The 21668-nt window shown below is 37.3% G+C and overlaps 1 protein-coding gene across 2 annotated transcripts in view; it reads left to right on the forward strand.

Moving 5' to 3' along the window:
- LOC117405785 (cilia- and flagella-associated protein 47-like) overlaps positions 1 to 21668 on the forward strand; it is a 178965-nt gene that overhangs the window by 68240 nt on the left and 89057 nt on the right. For both annotated transcript variants that reach the window (XM_059030139.1, XM_059030140.1), the window contains exons 44-48: positions 1507 to 1733; positions 2658 to 2820; positions 11294 to 11487; positions 12784 to 12927; positions 15054 to 15227. In XM_059030139.1, the coding sequence (XP_058886122.1) occupies positions 1507 to 1733; positions 2658 to 2820; positions 11294 to 11487; positions 12784 to 12927; positions 15054 to 15227 (902 nt within the window). The remainder of the gene's footprint in view (positions 1 to 1506; positions 1734 to 2657; positions 2821 to 11293; positions 11488 to 12783; positions 12928 to 15053; positions 15228 to 21668) is intronic.

The following is a 21668-nucleotide window of genomic DNA, read 5'->3' on the forward strand; positions in this document are numbered from 1 at the left end:
AGACTGGAATTTGCTAAAATGCATATTGACAAGCCACAATCCTTCTGGGAGAATGTCCTTTGGACAGATGAGTCAAAACTGGAGCTTTTTGGCAAGTCACATCAGCTCTATGTTCACAGACGAAAAAATGAAGCTTTCAAAGAAAAGAACACCATACCTACAGTGAAACATGGAGGAGGCTCGGTTATGTTTTGGGGCTGCTTTGCTGCGCCTGGCACAGGGTGCCTTGAATCTGTGCAGGGCACAATGAAATCTCAAGACTATCAAGGCATTCTGGAGCGAAACGTACTGCCCAGTGTCAGAAAGCTCTGTCTCAGTCACAGGTCATGGGTCCTCCAACAGGATAATGACCCAAAACACACAGCTAAAAGCACCCAAGAATGGATAAGAACAAAACATTGGACTATTCTGAAGTGGCCTTCTATGAGTCCTGATCTGAATCCTATCGAACATCTATGGAAAGAGCTGAAACTTGCAGTCTGGAGAAGGCACCCATCAAACCTGAGACAGCTGGAGCAGTTTGCTCAGGAAGAGTGGGCCAAACTACCTGTTAACAGGTGCAGAAGTCTCATTGAGAGCTACAGAAAACGTTTGATTGCAGTGATTGCCTCTAAAGGTTGTGCAACAAAATATTAGGTTAGCGGTCCCACCATTTTTGTCCATGCCATTTTCATTTGTTTTCTTATTTACAATATTATGTTGAATAAAAAATCAAAAGCAAAGTCTGATTTCTATTAAATATGGAATAAACAATGGTGGATGCCAATTACTTTTGTCAGTTTCAAGTTATTTCAGAGAAAATTGTGCATTCTTCATTTTTTGTGGAGGGGTACCAACAAATTTGAGCACTTCTGTATATATAACAATTCTGAAATTGGAATGTAGCGATTAGTTTAGGTGAAATGGGATAATCTTGTTTCAACATAAACAAATAAACCTTCTGAGACATTTCTACAGCTTTGTAATGCAGCATAGTAAACGCCCATGTCACTTATATATCATCAGACACTGTGTTCTCATTCCTACACTTACTAATGAAGTAAAGCGAAATAATGAGAGAGGCCACCAGGGTGAACCATTTAGCTTTTTTCTTTTATCTGTAATTGTGTGCATATTCTGGAAAAGTACAAAATCTACCTGGAGTATAGTTACATCCAAGTTTGCTCGGTAGCTAATTTCCAACTAATTTATAATTATTATCTTATGATTCATATGAATGTACCATCTGGTACAGGAGTAATTGGAATGATAATTGTTTATAAGGGGAATAGTCTATTTGCTGTACCTTGGATTTGAACAGTTAAGGTGGACAATTGGGCCAATGACAGTTGTATTAAAAAAAATGATGGTTATGTGAGTAATTCTCCAGCGGCATTTATAGACTAACCATGTTTTGTTGCTGTGCCTATACAGGCCTATATTCATAAACCATAGTGCACTGTGTAAATGCTTTGGCTGTTAATGTATGAATATGGCCAGTAATATCTATCTTCATTAATCTTGCAGGACATAGCAGGGAGAAGCCAACTTTGTGCTTTAAATGCTCAAATCATTGTGTTTTGGAAGAGGAACTTAAGATCCCACTTGTGAACGAAGCCATGGAAAGGGCCCTAGTCACTGTGGCGCAGCAGCGCATGTCATCTCTGGAGTTTGAACGCAGGAAGATCACAGGGACGTTGGAGAGCAGCAGCGTAAGGGCTGCCGTGTCGACACGGGGCATGTCCAGAAAAGAGGTAATATGGAACAGTACATCAACAAAGAAGCTTCTTGTTTCAAATTTCAAATTAAAACATACACAAATCCACCCAAAAACATCTCTCCAACCGAAAGCAGCAGAATAACCTGCTTAATATTACATATCAAACGTTTCCAAGGCTTACATGTAACATGAACATTTTGTATGCTTTTGTCATGTAATTTGTAGTGCAGATCTATTTAACATCATGTAACTTTTTTACATGTGGTTTAGAATGTAGCTAAATGAGCATGCTGATGACATGTCAAAATATCAATCTTTAAAAAAACAACCAATTTGGATCTTCTGTTTAAAATAATATTATGGCTTTACCTAGTGAAAGGGGTTGATTTTATCACCTCAGGATAAGTCACAGCTGGATATTTTACATCATGGATTACATGAACTACCTAACTGTTGTTATCCAGAGATTACCCCTAATCATAAGTGGTTGGTTTCAGCGTATAGGTAGACCACTGTCTTTCTGTCTTACTAAATCTGATAAAAATGACAGACAAATCCTGTAGAGTACTGTTCCTTGGATTTTCAGTCTGACTTTGATTCCAGCAAGCACTGTAATTAGAACTAGTTTTACAGATGAGTAACATCATTTTGGAGTTCATCTGATTAGTGCAACAGGATAATATATATAAGACTGTGCAATGTAAAAATAAATACAATATTGTGGTTGTGTGAGGTGCTTATGCGTTTCCAAAAGTTGACTAGGTTGGATGATTAATGTTGCTCCTCTGACACCACCCTTTAGAGGTCAGCCACTCATGTGTGCAACTTCCCTTGGGTATTGACATAAGCACTGAATGCCAAAGGTCAGCAAAGACATACGGTTATTATTTTTAACAAGCTGTTAAATGTCTGACCAATATCTACACTGTATAACAGTATCCTAAATATTTTTACACAGGCACAGCCGCTGCAGACTAAACTACAGAATAAGCCACCATATTCTGAATACACTGTTGAAGTAACCATGCCAGAGCACTTTGAGATCCCTAAGACAATATCGCTTCCGGTATCAGTGACGAGTAGGGTGAATCTCAAAACTGCATGGCAAGCAAATGTAACAGGTAAAAATACTTTTGGTTTTATCTTAAATGTCTGTTACCATTAGAGGAACAAGAAGTGGGAACTGTTTAGAAACTGCTTTATGTAGTTTGATTCATGGCTTTCATTAGTATTACCTGCAAGCAAAGCAGGAAGCAGGAAAATGCAGAAGCAACCTGATGTGGTTCCAGGCAACAGTTGCCCGTGGAGAATTACTTCACAAATTCCAATAGCATAGCTCAGAAAAAAAAGCATAACTTCCCCCTGTGTGTGCATTCAACTTCTTTATCTAAGTGACAAGAGGGAAGCTTTATACTGACAGTGTGGTTAACCCGAAACACAAAGGGTGTCCTGGAATAATATAAGTATGTTTTCAATTGGTTGAAATATAGAATGTCATCTGCTCATAATTGTGTTTCTAGACATTACTGTATAAAATATTTGGTTGCTGTTTTATTTAATTGAACAGATTTAACAGTGCAGAGTGTGAGTAATTTTTAAGCAGTTTATTTTATGGAAGCTAGATATTTGCTGTATTTTTTAAATGTTTTGCTAAATTTGTCTTTCACCTTGTAGCACCCATTTCCAAGATGGAAATCTTGTTTTTTGAAAAACGTCTACTTAAAGAATCATATCTCAATATGAAGATAACAAGTCTTATGGGTTTACAGATCGCAGGAAATGCTGAAGGAGTAATATTATTCCCTGCCGGGGGATATCATGTATATAATGTATATAATGTAGGCAGTTTTCGTTATCTTTAGAACCACTTTAGCACACGTTTTAATATGGTTCATAATCTTGCGGTATACAGTACAGAGTATGTTTGTAACATTGAATGGGCACGAATGCAATTCAAGCCCACTAAATCAAGGAGCATCTCTATAATTAAAGGCAAAGTAGTAGATAAAACATTCTTCATTAATGGTGAGGCAATACCAACAGTGTCTGAGAAGCCAGTGAAGAGTCTTGGGAGATGGTACGACGGGGATCTAAAGGACACAGTTCGTGTGGGAGAAGTTAGACAACAAGCAGTGGAAGGGTTGAAGAGCATAGACAGCTGTGCTCTACCAGGTAAACTAAAACTCTGGTGCTTTCAGTTTGGTCTACTGCCGAGGTTGCTGTGGCCACTGACTGTGTACGAGGTTTCTTTGACAACAGTAGAGAAGCTGGAAGCTTTAATCAGTTCATACATCAGGAAATGGTTGGGAGTTCCACGCTGCCTCAGCAGAGTGGGACTTTATGGTAAAGGAATACTGCAGCTACCAGTCTCTGCTCTAACCGAGGAGTTTAAGTGCGCCAAGGTCAGACTGGAAATGACATTAGTAGAGTCACGCGATAAATGCGTAAGGGAGGCAGCACCTGTGTTGAAAACTGGAAGAAAGTGGGCGGCAAAGAAAGCTGTGGAAGATGCAAAGGCTGCCCTTCGAATTGGTGATATCATGGGGCAAGTTCAGCATGGAAGAGGGGGTCTTGGTTTCAGTTCAACTCCTCCTACATGGCACAAGGCGGCCCCAGCTCAAAGAAGGAAGCTGGTAGTCAACGAGGTGCAAAAGCAGGAGGAGAGGATGAGGTGTATAAAGGCCATTTCCCAGGCCAAACAGGGAGAATGGATGAGATGGGAGAGTGTGGAACAACGCAAGATTGGCTGGCAAGACCTATGGTCAATGGAACAGAGCAGGATCAGTTTCCTCATCAGGTCAACATATGATGTTCTCCCATCACCACAGAACCTAAACCTCTGGGTAGGAGAGGATCCCTCATGTCCTTTGTGTTCATCACCTGCAACATTAAGGCACATTTTGACAGGATGTAAGGTGGCTCTTAGCCAAGGGCGGTTTACTTGGCGCCATGACCAGGTGCTGCGATGTTTGGCCTTAGCATTGGAAGACAAGCGTAACATGACCAATAAGTTGCCACCTGTTCCATCAAAACATTACACACAAAAGACAACATTCCTCCGCCCAGGAGAGCAACCACCAAGAAAAGGTGTTAAAACCAATCCTCGCCCAGGACAACTGGAAGCTGCTAGAGACTGGAATATGCTGGCAGATGTTGGTCAATGGCTTATTTTTCCACCTGAGATTGCCACCACTAACCTTCGACCAGATATTGTTTTGTGGTCTGGATCAGCACGCCTTGTTCACCTGGTAGAGTTAACAGTGCCATGGGAGGACGCTGTAGATGAGGCGTATGAGAGGAAGAAACTGCGGTATGCTCAACTAGCCACTGAAGCGGAACAGCGAGGATGGAGAGTTCGGGTTTACCCAGTGGAAGTGGGTTGTCGAGGATTTGTGGCACATTCTACAACCCGGTTTCTCAGAGACGTCGGATTCAGTGGCCAAGAGTTGCGTTGCACAGTGAAGAACTTATCTGAAGCAGCAGAGAGGAGCAGCAACTGGCTGTGGTTGAGACGGAAAGATTCTGGCTGGGGACAGGTAAGTAAGCTGGGCTGAGTTGAGTGGGGGACGGAGGGGGGTGATGCTGGGACGCCAGAATCACCGTCGAGCCCTCTTGAGGTGTCGTGGGCTAGTCGACGAAACACTGAGGATGGAAGGTGCCCACTTGAAAACCCCAGAGATGTACCCTACTTAGCTCAATCCAGACGGTTGTCATGCTGATGCGCTGGGGAGGCCGCACTTTGGTTGATCCCCGGAGCCAGCATCGCAGCCGTTGTGTGTGCTGATGCGCCAGGGAGGCAAAATAAGCTGATCCCTGGGGCCAGCATTACACTTCAGCCATTAACACCAGACAGAAGGATATCTACATCATCATATGGAAGGAAACGTAAATGGATGGAGACGCATATGGATCACATTAGTTTACTGTAAAGCTACGTCTTAGTTGGTGCTTATCTTGGCGAGAGCCGAGTTCAAATCAGCATGAAGTTTTAACATCTACTCTCGTGTAATGGAAATCTGTCTGTCCATCCAGCTGAATTTTTGTAAGTTATTTTACAGTTTGCATATAGCTAGAAAACCACTTGTCCAATTGTCATGCAACTTGCTAAGGACCTTCTTTAGCAGAGGTTATATAACATGTCATTATTATTATTATTTATTTCTTAGCAGACGGATTTATCCAGGGCGATTTACAGTCGTAAACAAATACATTTCAAGAATCACAGTACAAGTAATAATACAATTAAGAGCAAGATAAATACAATGACTTTGGTTCTAGCAAGTACAAGTATGACAAAATACGATTCAATAATGGCGCAGATAACAGTGTCAGTGATAGTTGCATCAGGATATAATTAAATACAAAATACTAAAGATTAAATAACACTTGACAGATTACAGTACTCTAAAGTACAGGATTAAATGCAGTAAAATAGGGGGCAGATATGATTAATTTAATCATAATATCTGATGTTTATGGAGGCTGTTTGTATGTCCGTCTGTCTTTCTGTATGTAGGCTCCCTCTTTGTCTGTCTGTATGTCATACCTACGGTACAGCGGGTATACAATAGGTCATAGTGATCATCTCTTTCAAATTACTGATCTCTAATTATGAATTTGCAGGGGATGAATGTCACTGACTTGGTTGTTTATATAAGAAAGGTAGATCTGACAATATTATACAAGGAGTGCATTATGTGGATTTTGATTGTAGCTGAGTTGGCTATTTTATTAAGTGACAACCAGAGATGGATGAACTTTCTCAGACAATAGCAGACACAGCACACATTATTACCCACTGGAGGCCTGTTTGTGAATAACTGGCAACCTCTCTTCCAATTAAAATCTCTTCACCTCGGCAGGCTCAACTAATACTAAACATCAGTAATGCCATTTTTCCATTCATTTTTTTCTTATGATGTTAATCCAAATGTACTATTTGGCCAATGTGTATAATAATGGGAATATCTAATACTTTACACTATTTGTTCTGAACCAAATGCACAAAACCTGATTTAATATAGGGCTGTGTGAAATCCGTGAACCACAGAATAAAAATTAAATAAAACAAAATGCATTTGACAGTAGAATATAATCTTGAAATTACATATTTGAAATGTTCAGTACAGCGCAGGCATTAACTAAGAGACGCAGCGTAGAGCAGGGTTTTTTTTTCACTACACTGTAGGTGAAGTTACCTCACTAGTAACAGCCTTTCAGAATGTCAAAAATGACTTTTTATAACTGGAAAACCCTCAGCTAAAAAGCCAGAGTGCTAAGGGCAGCCTCCCGGTCTACCCTTTTTAGCATATCTGCCAGTGCTGCATGTACAGCACTTGCGACAGCTTAGGTATACTACCCCAATCGATAATGGATAAGATTTTGTACTTGAAAGGGAACGTTAGGTTATATATCATAACCCTGGTTCCCTGAAATAGATGTTATCCATTACCTTTCAAGGTAGCTGTGTTCACTTCAACACAGCAGGCCTGAATAGAAAATTGCCGCTGATCCCTTCTGCTTGTGGCACTGTATTCCCTCAGGGGCGGGGATTCCTTGCCTGATGCAGAGGGGGCTCTTTTGAGCATCTTTGACATACTTGTTCAGGTAAATCAGGCTACACCGAGGTATATCCCAATCGGTAATGGATAACATTTCTACTTCAGGGATAGACAGTAAAACTACTTACTGTGTATCTTATCATGCCTCAACACTGCAGTTGTGTCTCGCATATCACAGGCTTCGGAAGCACAACAGCCTGGCCACTCATTGAGCCTGTATTTACAACTGTAGGACTAGCAATTCTCTAACACTAATGCAGATGGGAAACTTTATAGAAAGTGGAACACATGAAGAGATATCTAAAAATCCCTCTAATTAGAAGACTCGGTAAAGGAGCACTGTATGCATGATTTATTGTCTGACCTTTACAAATGGGCTTACCCCATCATCACCACGATCACGGACGTAAGATATGCAAATTAATATGTAATTCCAGTGCTGTGTGATGAGATGTTAAGGCTTGTAGTCATGGTCACCACAGCAACAGCACTGCGCAGGGTCTAATGTCAATACCAGGCTAATAAATGAGTAGCTAAAATAACCAGCAATTGATAATAAACCAGTAACTGCAATATAAAATCTCCCTAATGGCCACATTTGTCCATACTCCAGAACCAGCCTACTGTACTTTCAGAGTATGTCCTTACAGCAGCTTCTATGCATTCTATCTAACAATCTAGCGAGACTAGTGTTCAATTCAAATAGAATTGTATTTTCCTAACCTTATATTAATCGGTTCGCCCAACCTTTAATTACGGTGACCTTCAACCATTTACAGACGTCTTGAGACATTTAAAATAATGATTTCATTATCATGAGACTTGCAGAATACCATAGATAAATGGCAGATGCTTTTAAATACTTATCTGAAATAAATAGATTGTTCAAAGCAATTTCATTGGGAATGACAGGCATTTGGTTGTAATTAAAGAGCACAGTAAACTTCCTCACTTATCCTGAGTCTTGATGAATATTTAAGCAAATGGAATAAATCCTGCGCACTCATATAAATGAATAATTTAAAAGAATAGGGAAGTGCGAGAAGGGTTGTAAACTTTTGAAACAGCAAGGGAAGACACATGTTGCCATTGTTAAGTTATTACAGAAGGGTTTCCTTTTGCAAATTCACTTTGTAACTTACAGTAGGAGTGTAAAAACATTTGAGCCTTGATCAGTACCAGTGCTAGGATTCACTGGGCCCTGGTGCAAGACTGTGAAGTGGAGCTCATTTACTATAAACATTTGGGGAAGCTCATTTACTATAGTTTTTCACTTCCCTTTAAATTCACTCTGTCACACTCACTTTGCTGCACTTAAAGTAGATACTGTATGTGTGGTTCGATCACCTGCTGTACAAGAAGTGACTTTATTATATGTTGTTAAGACGAGGTTAAAGAACTTCATCAGGGTCAAAATGAAAATAAAAACTAAACCTCAGAGATAAAAAAAATATATATAACTGTAGTACCAGTGTGTTGTATTTGTTTTAAAATTTTAAAGTTATTTTTCTTGTTTAAAAATTACTTGACTTGAGTGTATTCTTTAAATAGCCATTTAAATACGGATTACAAAAAAAATGACATTATACTGCAGTATGGCCATAACCGTGGTATATTTTTTGATGGTTACCATACCTATCCATTCTCCCTTGTTCTTTTATAAGGCAATTTTGGTAACACTTTATATTAAGGTGTTGCTTATTAATGTTTTATAAATATATAAGAACATAAGAACATAAGAAAGTTTACAAACGAGAGGAGGCCATTCAGCCCATCTTGCTCGTTTGGTTGTTAGTAGCTTATTGATCCCAGAATCTCATCAAGCAGCTTCTTGAAGGATCCCAGGGTGTCAGCTTCAATATAATAGATACTTAACTCTGTTAAAGTGTTAATACAGCATTATAGACGGCTTATAACCACACAATAGTCATAAATAGAATTACGTTTAAACTTCCCAAAGTAGATAAGTGGCTAAAAACTGTTCCCTTTATAAAAACTTAATTCAGTATATGGCTATTGTGTGGTTAAACATCCCAAAGCAGAATAGGTGGCTAGAAACTGCCCCCTTTATAAAACTGTAATTCTGTCTATGGCTAGTGCATGGTTATAAATCATCTACAATGTTGTATTAACACTATATAACATAGTTATTAAGCATATTATATATTATATATTTATAAAATATTATATATTTATAAAATATTTATAAAACATTAATGTTACCACAATTTCTGTGTAGTTCTGCCATGTGTCAGAAGGCTTCAAGCCACTACTTTTTTCAAGATTGCATCAGAACTGTGCAGTCTGTGTTACCAGTCTGACTTTAATCTGGTTTAGTCCTAAATTCTGCTTCCCTGGTCCTTTTGGAACTGTCGCACTGCTCCTCATGCATTCCTTTCATGGGTTCTTCAGAGGTCGGGTTTATTGACAGTGATTTTTTTCTAGACAATCCTATCTCATCTGCCTTACTTGTGTCATTCCTGTCAGTGATGTTACCCAGGGAATTTCAATGGTAGCAACACATTACAGTTTAGCAAAGGGCCTCAGGTTATGCAGAAGCTAATATCTGACAAACTTTCCAAACGACCTGGAAAACTTAACAGAGAAAACACACTTAATATATTTGCTTTCAGATGTAGCCATTCATCATTGTAAGAATTCTATTATTTTATGGGGGAACAAATAGCCAAATAGATGAAGATACAGTAAACCGAAATTAATAACATGCATTTGTCAGATGGCATTGCACATCTGTTCTTATTATTTTTCTATTTTATTTTTTGTATTTAACCAGTGAAAGTGTCTGTAAGGCTTATTTGCACAGAACAGTTTCACAGAACGGTTTTTTTTTTTAGGTTTAATACAGATAGATGTTGACAGATATATTTTTATTACCTGCCATCACTACAACTAGTTTTTGACTGATGGGCCACCCATCCAGCTGACAGGCAGCTGGACCTTCCCAGCTCAGTGCTGTCTGCCAGGTATAAAAAGAGCTACCCTGTTGTTGTGTTATACAGTATAGCCATGAAGTCCAATAAAAGCATTTCATGGGTATTCAGGAAACATGACATTTATACTTGATGCACAGGTAGAAATATAACTTCTGTTACAGTAAACCTTTAACCCTATAAGGACCTGCAATTAGGATTCAGATGGGAAATCATCTGCAGTGGCATACTAGCTCCATCATTTAATTATTATCAGGTTAATTTGTAAACAAAAAATTAACATATCTTATAAACAAGGAAGAGGGATAGCATTTTTGTTTATAGATCGAATGTACTGAACTTGATTTACAGTAACTCCCATATATGCTGCATGTTCTCATCTGCTTAGGGATCAGGGTTTTGTGCCTTTATATTCTCTGAAAATGCTGCTTAAAAATGCAAGCTGTGCCATCTATATTTAGTTGAAGAAAATTGGAAAATACAATCCTAATCCTTTTTTTTTTCATGAAAGCACATTTTTTCTTCGAAAGCATATTTAATGGAGTCAGTGCACTCGGAATGTATAGAAACTGCACACATACAGTTTGCAGATGTTCAATGTATACTTTTACATGTGCCTACATTACTGAAGAACACTGTATGATTACAGAATTCTAAATGTGTGTGTTGCGTTATCAGTCACATACCCATATTAATAGCGTATTCAGTTCTGTCTGTTAGATATAAAAAGTGAATAAATCATCAACACTGTGCCAATAGACAAACCACTTTACCTGGCGGAGAAAAAGCACTCATAACAGCGAAGCTTAGTCCCCAACACTACAATCTAATAATAGCTGGCCAATATTAACATGATAGTAAATAACAGCTACTCTCATGGAATTGAGAGTAGCTGTATATTGATACGCCTTAATGTTATCCTTGTTTTTAGTTTATACAATGTTAAAAAATCAATAGTCTACCATGAATAAAGTGTATTTTCTGAGTGTTGTATACATACATGTTTCTGCATGGTACACAGTTCTTGGTCATAAATAACTGTAAACTATTTAAGCATTTCTAATCTACTTTCATGTTTTAAGAAAATGACGCAGTTGCTGTGCCCCTGAAGTTTCATCCTAAAGCTCCAGGACGATATCCATGTCAGATCATTCTACATTCCCCTCGAGATGTTCGCGTATACCTCATTGAATGTGTGGTAAACTCAGAGGGTACAGAAGCGGAACTGGAGTTTGTAACTCCTGCCCACCAGTCTGTCACTCAGGACATTCCACTGGTAAGTGTTTTTTTAATCTTTATTGAACACATCAGAATATTTTTTTTATTTACTTAACTTAAAGGTGAATTGTAAATCTCAATAAAATATTACTTAGAATTTCATACAGAGTTACTGTCTTGTCTTGAAAACACCAAGATGAAATGATCAGAGCGGGACGGGATGCAGACATCAAAAGCATTCTGAACTATCAGAACTGTGTATTGTAAAGATAGCTCACTCAAAATGTATTAAGTATTGATCATGCCAGTACAGATTTGCATGGATTAAAAATCACATTAAAAAGTGGTATATAAATATATTAGTTTTTTTGTTCTCTCGCAATAACCTGTTATACATTTATTTAACAGGATAAAGTAATGAAGAAAAAAGCAACATCTTTGAAATCTGACAAAATAAGTCTGTAAATAAACATTGTGATGTGTATTCAAGTGTGACGTGTGCACAAGAAACTTAAATTACCTATCTGGTCCATCAATAGAAATGTTCCTCTTCGAGAGTTTCTTTCACATGCAAAGTGCTTAGTAATAGACACTTAAAACTAGTTGGTGTTTTTCACACGCAATACGCTTTTGCTTGAAGTTAACATTTTCTGTTCACTTATTGACTGATTAATAAGATATCTATTACCATGGTTTGTTATGTTTTTTTTTTTTTATTTGCTGTACCATACCTCTCTGTGTTTTACAATGCTTACCTATACTTGCCATGTTTTCACTATGCTTTATTACATTTTGCAGTGCTTTTATAAGGTAACTTTTATAAGGACTGAAGGAAATATAGCTGTATATAGTATACGCCATACTCACATTTTATTATTTAGCATTAGCTTTTCTAAGCACAGGTACAAACCAAATTGCACATTATTTTGATAGTATTCACCAACAAATAGTGTGAAAACATTATGTATGTATTATTTATGTAGTAAAAGTTATGGATGTGTCATGTTTTGGACAGTAATGGAGATTTAATTGGATGCAATGTTAATTACAACTGCATGTGCTTTTTAATATTTATAAAAAACAACATTATCAGGAATGTAAGAATATGACAGGGCTTCTTAGGAATGTAGTATACGGCCAGCAAAGTTAATTTATTAATTATACTTAGACATTAAATCACTTAATGGGAATTATTAATTCTGTTTGTTTTGAAACCCACTTTTTTTAAAAGAATGTCAATATTTAATGTGTATGAGACAGTAATACATGGCCTTTTAATTATATGCTTAAGTAATTTCATTTATTTAAAAAGGAACATTCTTCTGACTGTGTTTTTTTTTTTTTCTTTCTCTAGAACAACCAGACTCTGCAGGACTGGAAACTTCGAGGCATTGTCAAAGGGAATGGGTTTTATGGCCCGCCAGTAATATACGTGCGGGCTGGTGAAAGAGTGCAGTACCCTTTAATGTTTAGACCTGTCTTTGAGTGCATTACTTTGGTAAGACATTATATAATGCATTATCTCTTTTCCAGCATGAAGGTCATACAATACAGCTATTGCAATATATAATATCCACTAAATGTCTTGATATATAACATATTAAACACATTATATTTATGGATGAAATGCAACATTGTATTTTATTTCTATGTGAGTTTTGTGAGTTTTTTTAGTTGTTCAATGCACTGGTGTGGCTACAGTTTTGGTCCCCAAACTCAAAAACTGACATATAGACCCCCGTGGAAAACCTTGCCAACAGACTTCACTCTACTGAAGAACAAATAAAAATGTATGAACGTTCTGTTAGGCAGAGCTGTGAGCATGTAAATACCTGTGCTTTGTCGCTGTGGCTCAACCTGCTGTGTCTGAAAAGCAAACATCTGCATGTAACAACACTTCATATTCGGCGTCGCTTATCAGATCAAGTGCTAAAATGAATGAATACAATCGGCTTCTGGAGGCAGAATACACTTTTCAGTACTGAGAAACCGAGAACATGTTTTGTTTTTTATTTCTTCAAGTCATTATAGAATCAGTACTAAGCCATTTGATTTTGAAGGAATTAAAGTGTTACAGAACACCCTGCAAAGTCTACAAGAAATGCATAACGTTACCTTCACTGTGTCCCGTGTTGCAAGGGTTATATTTTTATTTGTAAACATATTGTCGACTGATTTTTTAATTACACATCATGGGTCAAATCCACTTGCCAATGCTTTTCTTAACATTTATTCGCCAGAACAAAACAAAAGTCTGTATCCTGATCTTGCATTGTTGCAGGAGGGAGCATGAACTGGATACACTGCAATGTTTAGAAGAAATATGATCTTTCTCCTGCCATACGTTCCTGAGTAAAAGTTGAAAAAAAGCAATTTCCGTAGATCATTTACCTATGAGGTGTGAATAAAAAATAAAAAAAACAATCAAGAATATGTTAAAACAACGTGATTTAAAGAGTAAGTAGCAGGGTTCCGAAAAATATTGCATGACATGTCCTCACGTGTTGCTACAACTGTTTAAATAACGGACCTGTCGTTTTTCTTTTCATTGTTAACATCCCGACAACTTTTTACACTTTTAACTTTAAAGTCATATCATTGTACAGATAAACTGTATTTACCTTTTTTGAAGGCAATCACAGAATTCAAGAATTTCTGATGCAGAAATCAGTCCTGGTGCAAAATTTGTATAAATGTGCCGCACTTTTCACAGCTAATTAGACATAGTGACTTTGGAGAGAGTCCAGCAAAGAGGAACTAACCAATCCCAGGCACAAAATGTGTTTGATTTGTGATAAATACAATATACTGCAAACCCTCTTTTCACACACAACTGCTACAGGAGTTGTGTAGTGAACTGTGAATACCCTGTATTCCATGACTCCTAGAATGGTAATGAGTTATGAAGATAGATGGAAGGTACTTAACCTATGTAGCCTAGAAGAAAGAAGGATTATGGGGAGGAGTCAACAAAGTTAATCCTAGTCACTATCGCATACATTGACAAGGACCAGAGGGCAAAGTTGGAAACTGAATGGACAGCCTCAGGTCAAAGCGTAGGAGACATGATAAAGTTCTGATCTCAAATAGCTACAAGGAACCCAGCAAGCATTGAAGGGGTGCATGTCCTCTTTCGTTGTTATGTTTCCTTTTTTTTTCTTATGTTCTAATTAAGAATTAAAATATAATGTTGTGTTCTGGCCTTTGTAGACTTTTGGAGTCTTTCTAGTAATCATGTAAACTTTGATGTATTAATATCTGTGTTTCTTGCACTGATTTCATTTAATATATTCAAATGCAAGATATTTGCCAAGGAGTATAAAAAATGATACATCTTTAAGCTTTTGCTGTTGGGTTATTACATGTATTGTGAAAATGTAATTGCATGCGAGGGCCCACCAGCTGCACCAACTGTGTATGAGTTGAACTGCTTCAGGGTGTCCTCATTAATTCACTGTAAGCATTTGAAATATGAACATTGATGGTCACTGCAGTTTCTCCTGTATTAAGTGGGACTCAAATTAATATTTCTGGGTAGATTAGTTGGCAGAAGAGCAAACCTCCTGCTGTGGTAACACTAAGGTGTCTCTTGAACTGTATTTTATTTTATTATTATTTTCTCAGGGCAAACTTACACTGCAGAATGAAACAGATGGCACTGAGCATATTTTTGGGCTCAAAGGGGTTGGCAAGAAGCCATTGGCACTGGATCACGTTGTGATAGACTGTCAAGTGAGACAAATTACCCAGAAGGTCCTAATGGTTCCCAATTATACGCAGACCAGGTTAATATGCAAGGTAAGAGAGTCTTTAAATGCATATTAAAATATTGCAACAGATGTGCTTTGGAACTATGGCAAGGCAATGTAAAAACAGGCAACAAAGTGCTTCGTTAAATGTAATGATTTTATTTTTTCTGATTAAAGATTGATGGTATATCAAATTGAGAAAACACTGATTATCTGGGTTGCTATTGACAACTTCTTTTCATGCATAATATTATCACAACAATTAACATATAAGCTGGGTGCACTGTTTTGGAAAGTGGAACCTGTTGCTAGCAGCCTACGTGTGATTGTATGGGTGTTGCAGCTGCTATTTGCAAAAATCTTCTAGAAAGCAGCAAAAATAACTGATTAACTGCCCACAACATGCAATCATCTGTTGCACAGTGTGTCTGCTGGCTTTAAACATATCATCTGTTTTAGGGGGGGACACTTCTTGATTCAATTTTCCACACACTTTGGGTGTTGGCAGGTGTCATTTTAAGTTACATGTAACAAAAAACATCACCTGCTAGTGAAAAATGTGTAACATTTTGTAATTTGGGGCATTCTGGATGGCAGTGTAATATTTGCTGTATTCTGTATTCTTGATGAAAATCTTGGTCCAATATACTGTATACATAGGAGGCTGTGTGGTCCAGTGGTTAAAGAAAAGGGCTTGTAACCAGGAGCTCACCAGTTCAAATCCCAGCTCACTTGCTCACTGCTCACTGCCTTTCTAAAGAATTGCTGAAAATGCTAAACTACTCAGAATAAGATTTAGAGTAAGATATCCTCAGCATCTTTAATATCAAGATCAAATGAGCACTGCATTTAGAAATTTTTATTTTGATCTTATTAGGGCTCTTCCAGTATTGTTTAGTTCACATTTTTCTATCACATGAAAATGGCCTTCCTTAATTTATCTTGTGTTGGCTCAGGTATCCTAATTGTTGGTAATATATATCTCTGCTTAATACTGATTGTAAAATATCCATCAAAATATGCATGAGTGAGGCAGGCTTGATAATTCAGCACGGTACCAGTAAATAAAAAACAGAGATTGCTCTTTATTCTCGTGTATCTCTGCAGGTACTTCAGTGTGTCTTTCACCACCCGGGCCAATCAGCTGAACTATATTTACTGCACACAGTGTGGCAAGTACCCTATATACCTAAATACACGCACACTTCAAATTGAAATTACGGTAGATACCTAAATATGCGAAATATGATTTGGGCCATAACCTACATACATTTAACAGAGGCTCTTGAAATTCAATTAGAAGTGTTTACCTAATTTTACTGGTTTCTTTTAGTATTTCTACCAATCTTTTCACAAGGCCAAAACCAAGGATGGGCCTATTTTTGATTGCTGTTATGAACTACTTCTGATTCATGAAATAGCAACCAAGGTTGTACTTTGGCGTGAAGGACCATCAAAAGCTTAATTTAGTTATATCACATGGCGCTTTGCATTGCTGAAGATATTAAATATTTCTCCATCCAGGGTGAGTTTGATTATGATTTTAAATGAGAATAAGACAATACGTTTGTGCAGGCAACTGGTATCAATATCTGTTGAAATCAAAAACTGTTTTAACATACCCTCATCTACACATTGTTCTGTCATCAATAACTGCAAAAGTGTATAGTATCCTTAGCTTTACATTCTGGAATACATATATTAAGGTAAAAAACAGTCAAAGAAATATCTAAAACTGTATCTAGGAAGTATTTTCAACAGCTCACCGACAGACAAGCTGATAGCTAAGTACCAATATAATCCAAGGTTGGGCCATGCAAGAGAGGCTGTTTTAATTGTAAATATGTATGTGGCAACCTAAATTAAATCAATCCACCCATCACATTTGTTATGCCCTGAGTTATGAAGGATGCATATTTCTTTACTTCATTCAACCCCAACTTCCTGATTCTTTCCCTTGTTACTTAATCATTGTGTTCTATATCTCCAGTGTACAGTGCATACATCCATTTATGAAGCATTTATAAATCGGGATCAGCAAAAAAAAATCAGTGTTTATTGGATACAGTAAAGCTGCATACACTCACGCATCAAAATAGGAAACACTTAGCAAATGTTAAGCCATCATGTTTCATCAGTCAAGAAACAAGCTCACTTATATCCCTTCCTTCCACAATCTGACTTATTGACCTCACAAGCTCAATGAAATCAAGTGCCAGCTTTCAAAAACCTATAGTGTGTGTATGGACTGGGATGAGATCTGCCCTCAGTAAAGAAGAAATAAATGCCATTCTCACCTTCACAATACTAATCATAGGTAAAAGATCAGACACATTATAGAAACTTAAATTGACTGACTACCTGTGACTTCACCCCAACGGAGAGCACACTATTGGAATCTTTTTTCAGGGTGTTACCAATGGAAAGCATCATTTACGCACTCCTAAAGGAATCTTCTGATAATATCAAAATCTAGAGTAATATATGGTAAAGGATTTATAGAAGAACAGTATTTTAAAATCAGACTCCTTTGCTGGATCTGTTAATACCATAGGCATTATTTGATTTTACGTGATCAGATATCTGCTGATACCACATGAAACACAATTTCAAATAGTCATAGAGATAGATAGATTGTTATATTATGTTTGAATTCATTACCTGATTTATAGTACTCTAGTGTGAGTTTTTTTTTTTCATTTTACAAACTTTGGTACTGTATATGTGAACAACACAAAGTTAAGTATTCCTGTGAAAGTCACATCCGAGCAGCACAGAGAGCTTTGTAGGGCCTAATATCTGTGCACCACCATGTAGGGAACAGTTTCACTTGTTTCATCTTGTGTTGTAAACATAACATTGTATATTGTAGTCATACACAATATGCTATCAGCCTTTTTCAAAAAGTAATATACTAGATGATTTAATTCCTTAAACATTTGACAACCACAGTACTGTTAATGAGCTCCTTCCCAGATCTGTGAAGCTAAATGTCACAGCTGAGCCTCTTTCTATAAAGCTACAGTAGAATTTTTTTTTTTTATACAAGTTGAAATTAAATGACAGCATTAACACTGTCAATACATTTGTAAACAGGAATTGATTGGTTATCAAAGTAGTTGTTGGACAAAACAAAACACAGACAAAATATTCACATATAGTTAATAAAGTAGTAATGTATGGGTGCATTTTTAAAAGCATAAGATGGGAGCACTGATAATGGCAGGTTCTATATGAATCTGAATGAAAGTATTTGGAGCACTAAACTGGAAGGAATATTCTAGGCCCTGTTGATGTATTAGACATCTGAGTCCATTACATTCCTCTTAGCATCTTTCTCTTTCCCAGCTTTGGGTTATAACTTTCAGTAAAGAATTCTTGTATGATATTTAGCTAAAAGTCTTTTGCGTCCTTTAATTTGAAAGTTAATTTTCATTGCAACATTGACTTGTACAAAAGTATTTTTATTATCATTATTATTTTTATAAAGATATTGCTACCTAGTACACCAAGATAAACTTGTATGGAAGTAGAGATTCATATAAACTTAAAAGATAATGCAGGTTCATTCATCCAGTCCTCTGCAAAATGTGTAGATGTACAGAACTCTCCGTTCATATAGGCTATATTTTGAATTATGTTTTTTTTATTGTAGCATCTGCCTCATTTATTATTGTAGTTTCCTCTTTTTGTGATAAAAAGCCTATATCAAATTCCCTTCCTTTGTAATGCTCTTAGTATTATTAGGTCTTAGTCACATCCACATAAATGAATGCATTTTATTTCAAATGTTAAAAGCAGGATATTACTCACTTGAGAAAACAGCTTTGTTTTACTTAGGCCTATATCCTGTGGCAAGTTGCACAGGATAGAAAACACTTTTAAATTGTACATAAAATCTGTAAAATAATTTCTTCAGTATCTACTGTATTTTCACTTAGCTCTGTTACCCTTGATGTCAGGTGCATGTTCTGTGTTTTATATCAAATACATTTTATTATCCTTTTCCCATATTACAGTTAAACAAAACAAAATGCAGCATTTTTATGCCATAAACAGCAGCTGATCTTTAGGGCCAATGGAGTCATCACTGTTGTTTGTAGTAATTGCAGAATTCATACTTTGTTAACCGTAAGACGGATGAGGGATTGTGGCAAAGTGGTAATTAGTGCGCAGGTGCAGTAATCCAACAATGAAAGACAGACAACAAAGTACGGGTGAAATGGTTTCTGTTTTATTTTGTAAATCCAAATGGTCTGATGACCAAACAGTAAACAAAAGGAGGGCTGGCACTACACAGCGATCTGTATTGCGCAGTGGATAATTATGGGTTACAGTCCTGTAAATAATAACAATAATTCAGTACATACACACAAAACAACATTCTAAGGAGTTTCTTAATTCAAGGTACATGATGACTGTACCAATACCAGGGTTTTGTTCATGACATATTGTGACAGGTAGCTGAATGGGTGATAGGGAAATAAAAGAAACCAGTCTCGATTTGCTTTTACTGCTGTCCGGCTTTATTTGGCCACAATAGAAATAATAATGGAGCCGGGATACACAACGATGTGTAACCCGGCAACCACAAAACAAAAGGAACAGGAGGGGAAAAAGAACTTCACAAAAACGAACCAAATTAACAATGAGGACGGAAAATAACAGAACAAAACAATCGTCCGTCCTTCCTCCTTCCCCGGAGGTAAAACAGGGCGGGACCAGCGTAGCACTTCCGGGTTCGCTCCTCCCGTCTCGCTCCCGAGCGTCCCGTTAGTGCTCTAATGAATAAAATAACAAGGGGATTAGCAGGGAACCTCTGTGCCAACCAACCGTCCTTCTTATTTCTTTTCCCCTCTTTATTTGTACTCCGTTTGAGTTGCCACTGTTTTCTCTCTTTCTCTCTCTCTGTCTCTCACCGTACCTTGCCAGAAGGAACAGAACTCCGGGCCACGCCCCCTTTTGTACGCTCCGTCCCGCTCCCATTGGGCAGCACGGGCAACCGCCGTTGACCAATGCGCGATTGCCACAGCGCTCCCCGTCTGGGTTGGTGACGTTGCGCACCGTGGACCCGCCCCCCTTCCAGGATGGCCGGCTTCCACCTCTCCTGGGGATGTCTGCTCCTCCTCCCCAGCACCGTCACCGGTCGGAAGGGAGATCTAAAACAAGAATTCACTCTCTCTTTGTCACACATATGCACTGTTTTTTTGAAGATTCTTAAATATATACAGTACATCAAGTAAAATTAATGCACTTATGTTTTGTGTGTGTGTGTGTATAACATACCAAGCATTTAAAAAACGTTGTCTTAATAAAATAAGGTTTCATAATAAAGATAAACTTGAACAAATGTAACAGTGCCTATTGGTATCATGTATTGGAGACTGACCCAAATAGTAAAATATTGTCGTGCCCATCCCAGGAATCAAGTCGTGCTAACCCTGGCACCTAATCTACATGGGTAAATATGGCAAGATATTCACCAGCTGTCAGTGACTCATTAATCATGTTTATCAGTGGGTGTCTCCTTTAAAAGCAAAGTACTGTTTAGTAAGGGTTCAATGAAGAACTACAGGTTATACTATAAGTATATTTTACAGTTAATATAACACTATTTATCTACATGTATGAGAGAAGACTAATAAAAAGAACAATGAGAAATGTTGAAATGCGACTGACATTTTTGATGTTCAGCTCTAAAATGGAGCGGAAGGACGTAGTAACTGTGGAAGGTTGTTGTTAATAGATATTCTCTATTGCTACTCTATAGGCTGCAGAACTTTGAATTTCCCAGTTGAGCTACCATGAAGGCATTAAAACTGGTACATGCTTTTAAAATTTTAAAAAATATGTTGTTGTTTTAAATGACTAGCTGGTTCATGTATTTATTTATTTATTCATTCTTTAACCAGGAGGTTAACCCATTGAGACTGAAGCCTCTTTTACAAGGGTGTCCTGGCAAGATGACCACAGAACAGGCAGCAGTAAATACAACATACATTTTACAAAACCAAAACCAAATAAGTGTCTACAAGGCATACATCAGGGATTCACATAAAACACAACTTTGAAAATAATAAAACATCAACAACATTCAATGAGGCATCAGACACATTTACAGATTGTTCATTCATGATATCTACCCTTTAAAATAAACATAACTTTAGCCATTATTCTACATTTATCTGGTAAATTCTGGCTACCAATTAGAGACACAATCATATCCTTAATATTTTTGTCCAACCAATTCCATTCCATAGACGCACTATAATGGCTGTTTGACCAACACAAGACCTTCTGTCTGTTACTTGATAATTAAATGTAAGCCTAGATCTTAAATTAAAATGTGTTATTAGGATTAGTGCCTAAAGCAACCTTATTGTGATGTGATTGCATCTAGCAAATCCTTCAGCTGGGAAAGCTGAAAACAATCACATAACATTTCTGTACAAGTATTACAGACCTTATTATTAAAGTTTGTCATATGATG

Source organism: Acipenser ruthenus, chromosome 9 (genome assembly GCF_902713425.1).
Source record: "Acipenser ruthenus chromosome 9, fAciRut3.2 maternal haplotype, whole genome shotgun sequence".
Classification (NCBI taxonomy): domain Eukaryota; kingdom Metazoa; phylum Chordata; class Actinopteri; order Acipenseriformes; family Acipenseridae; genus Acipenser; species Acipenser ruthenus.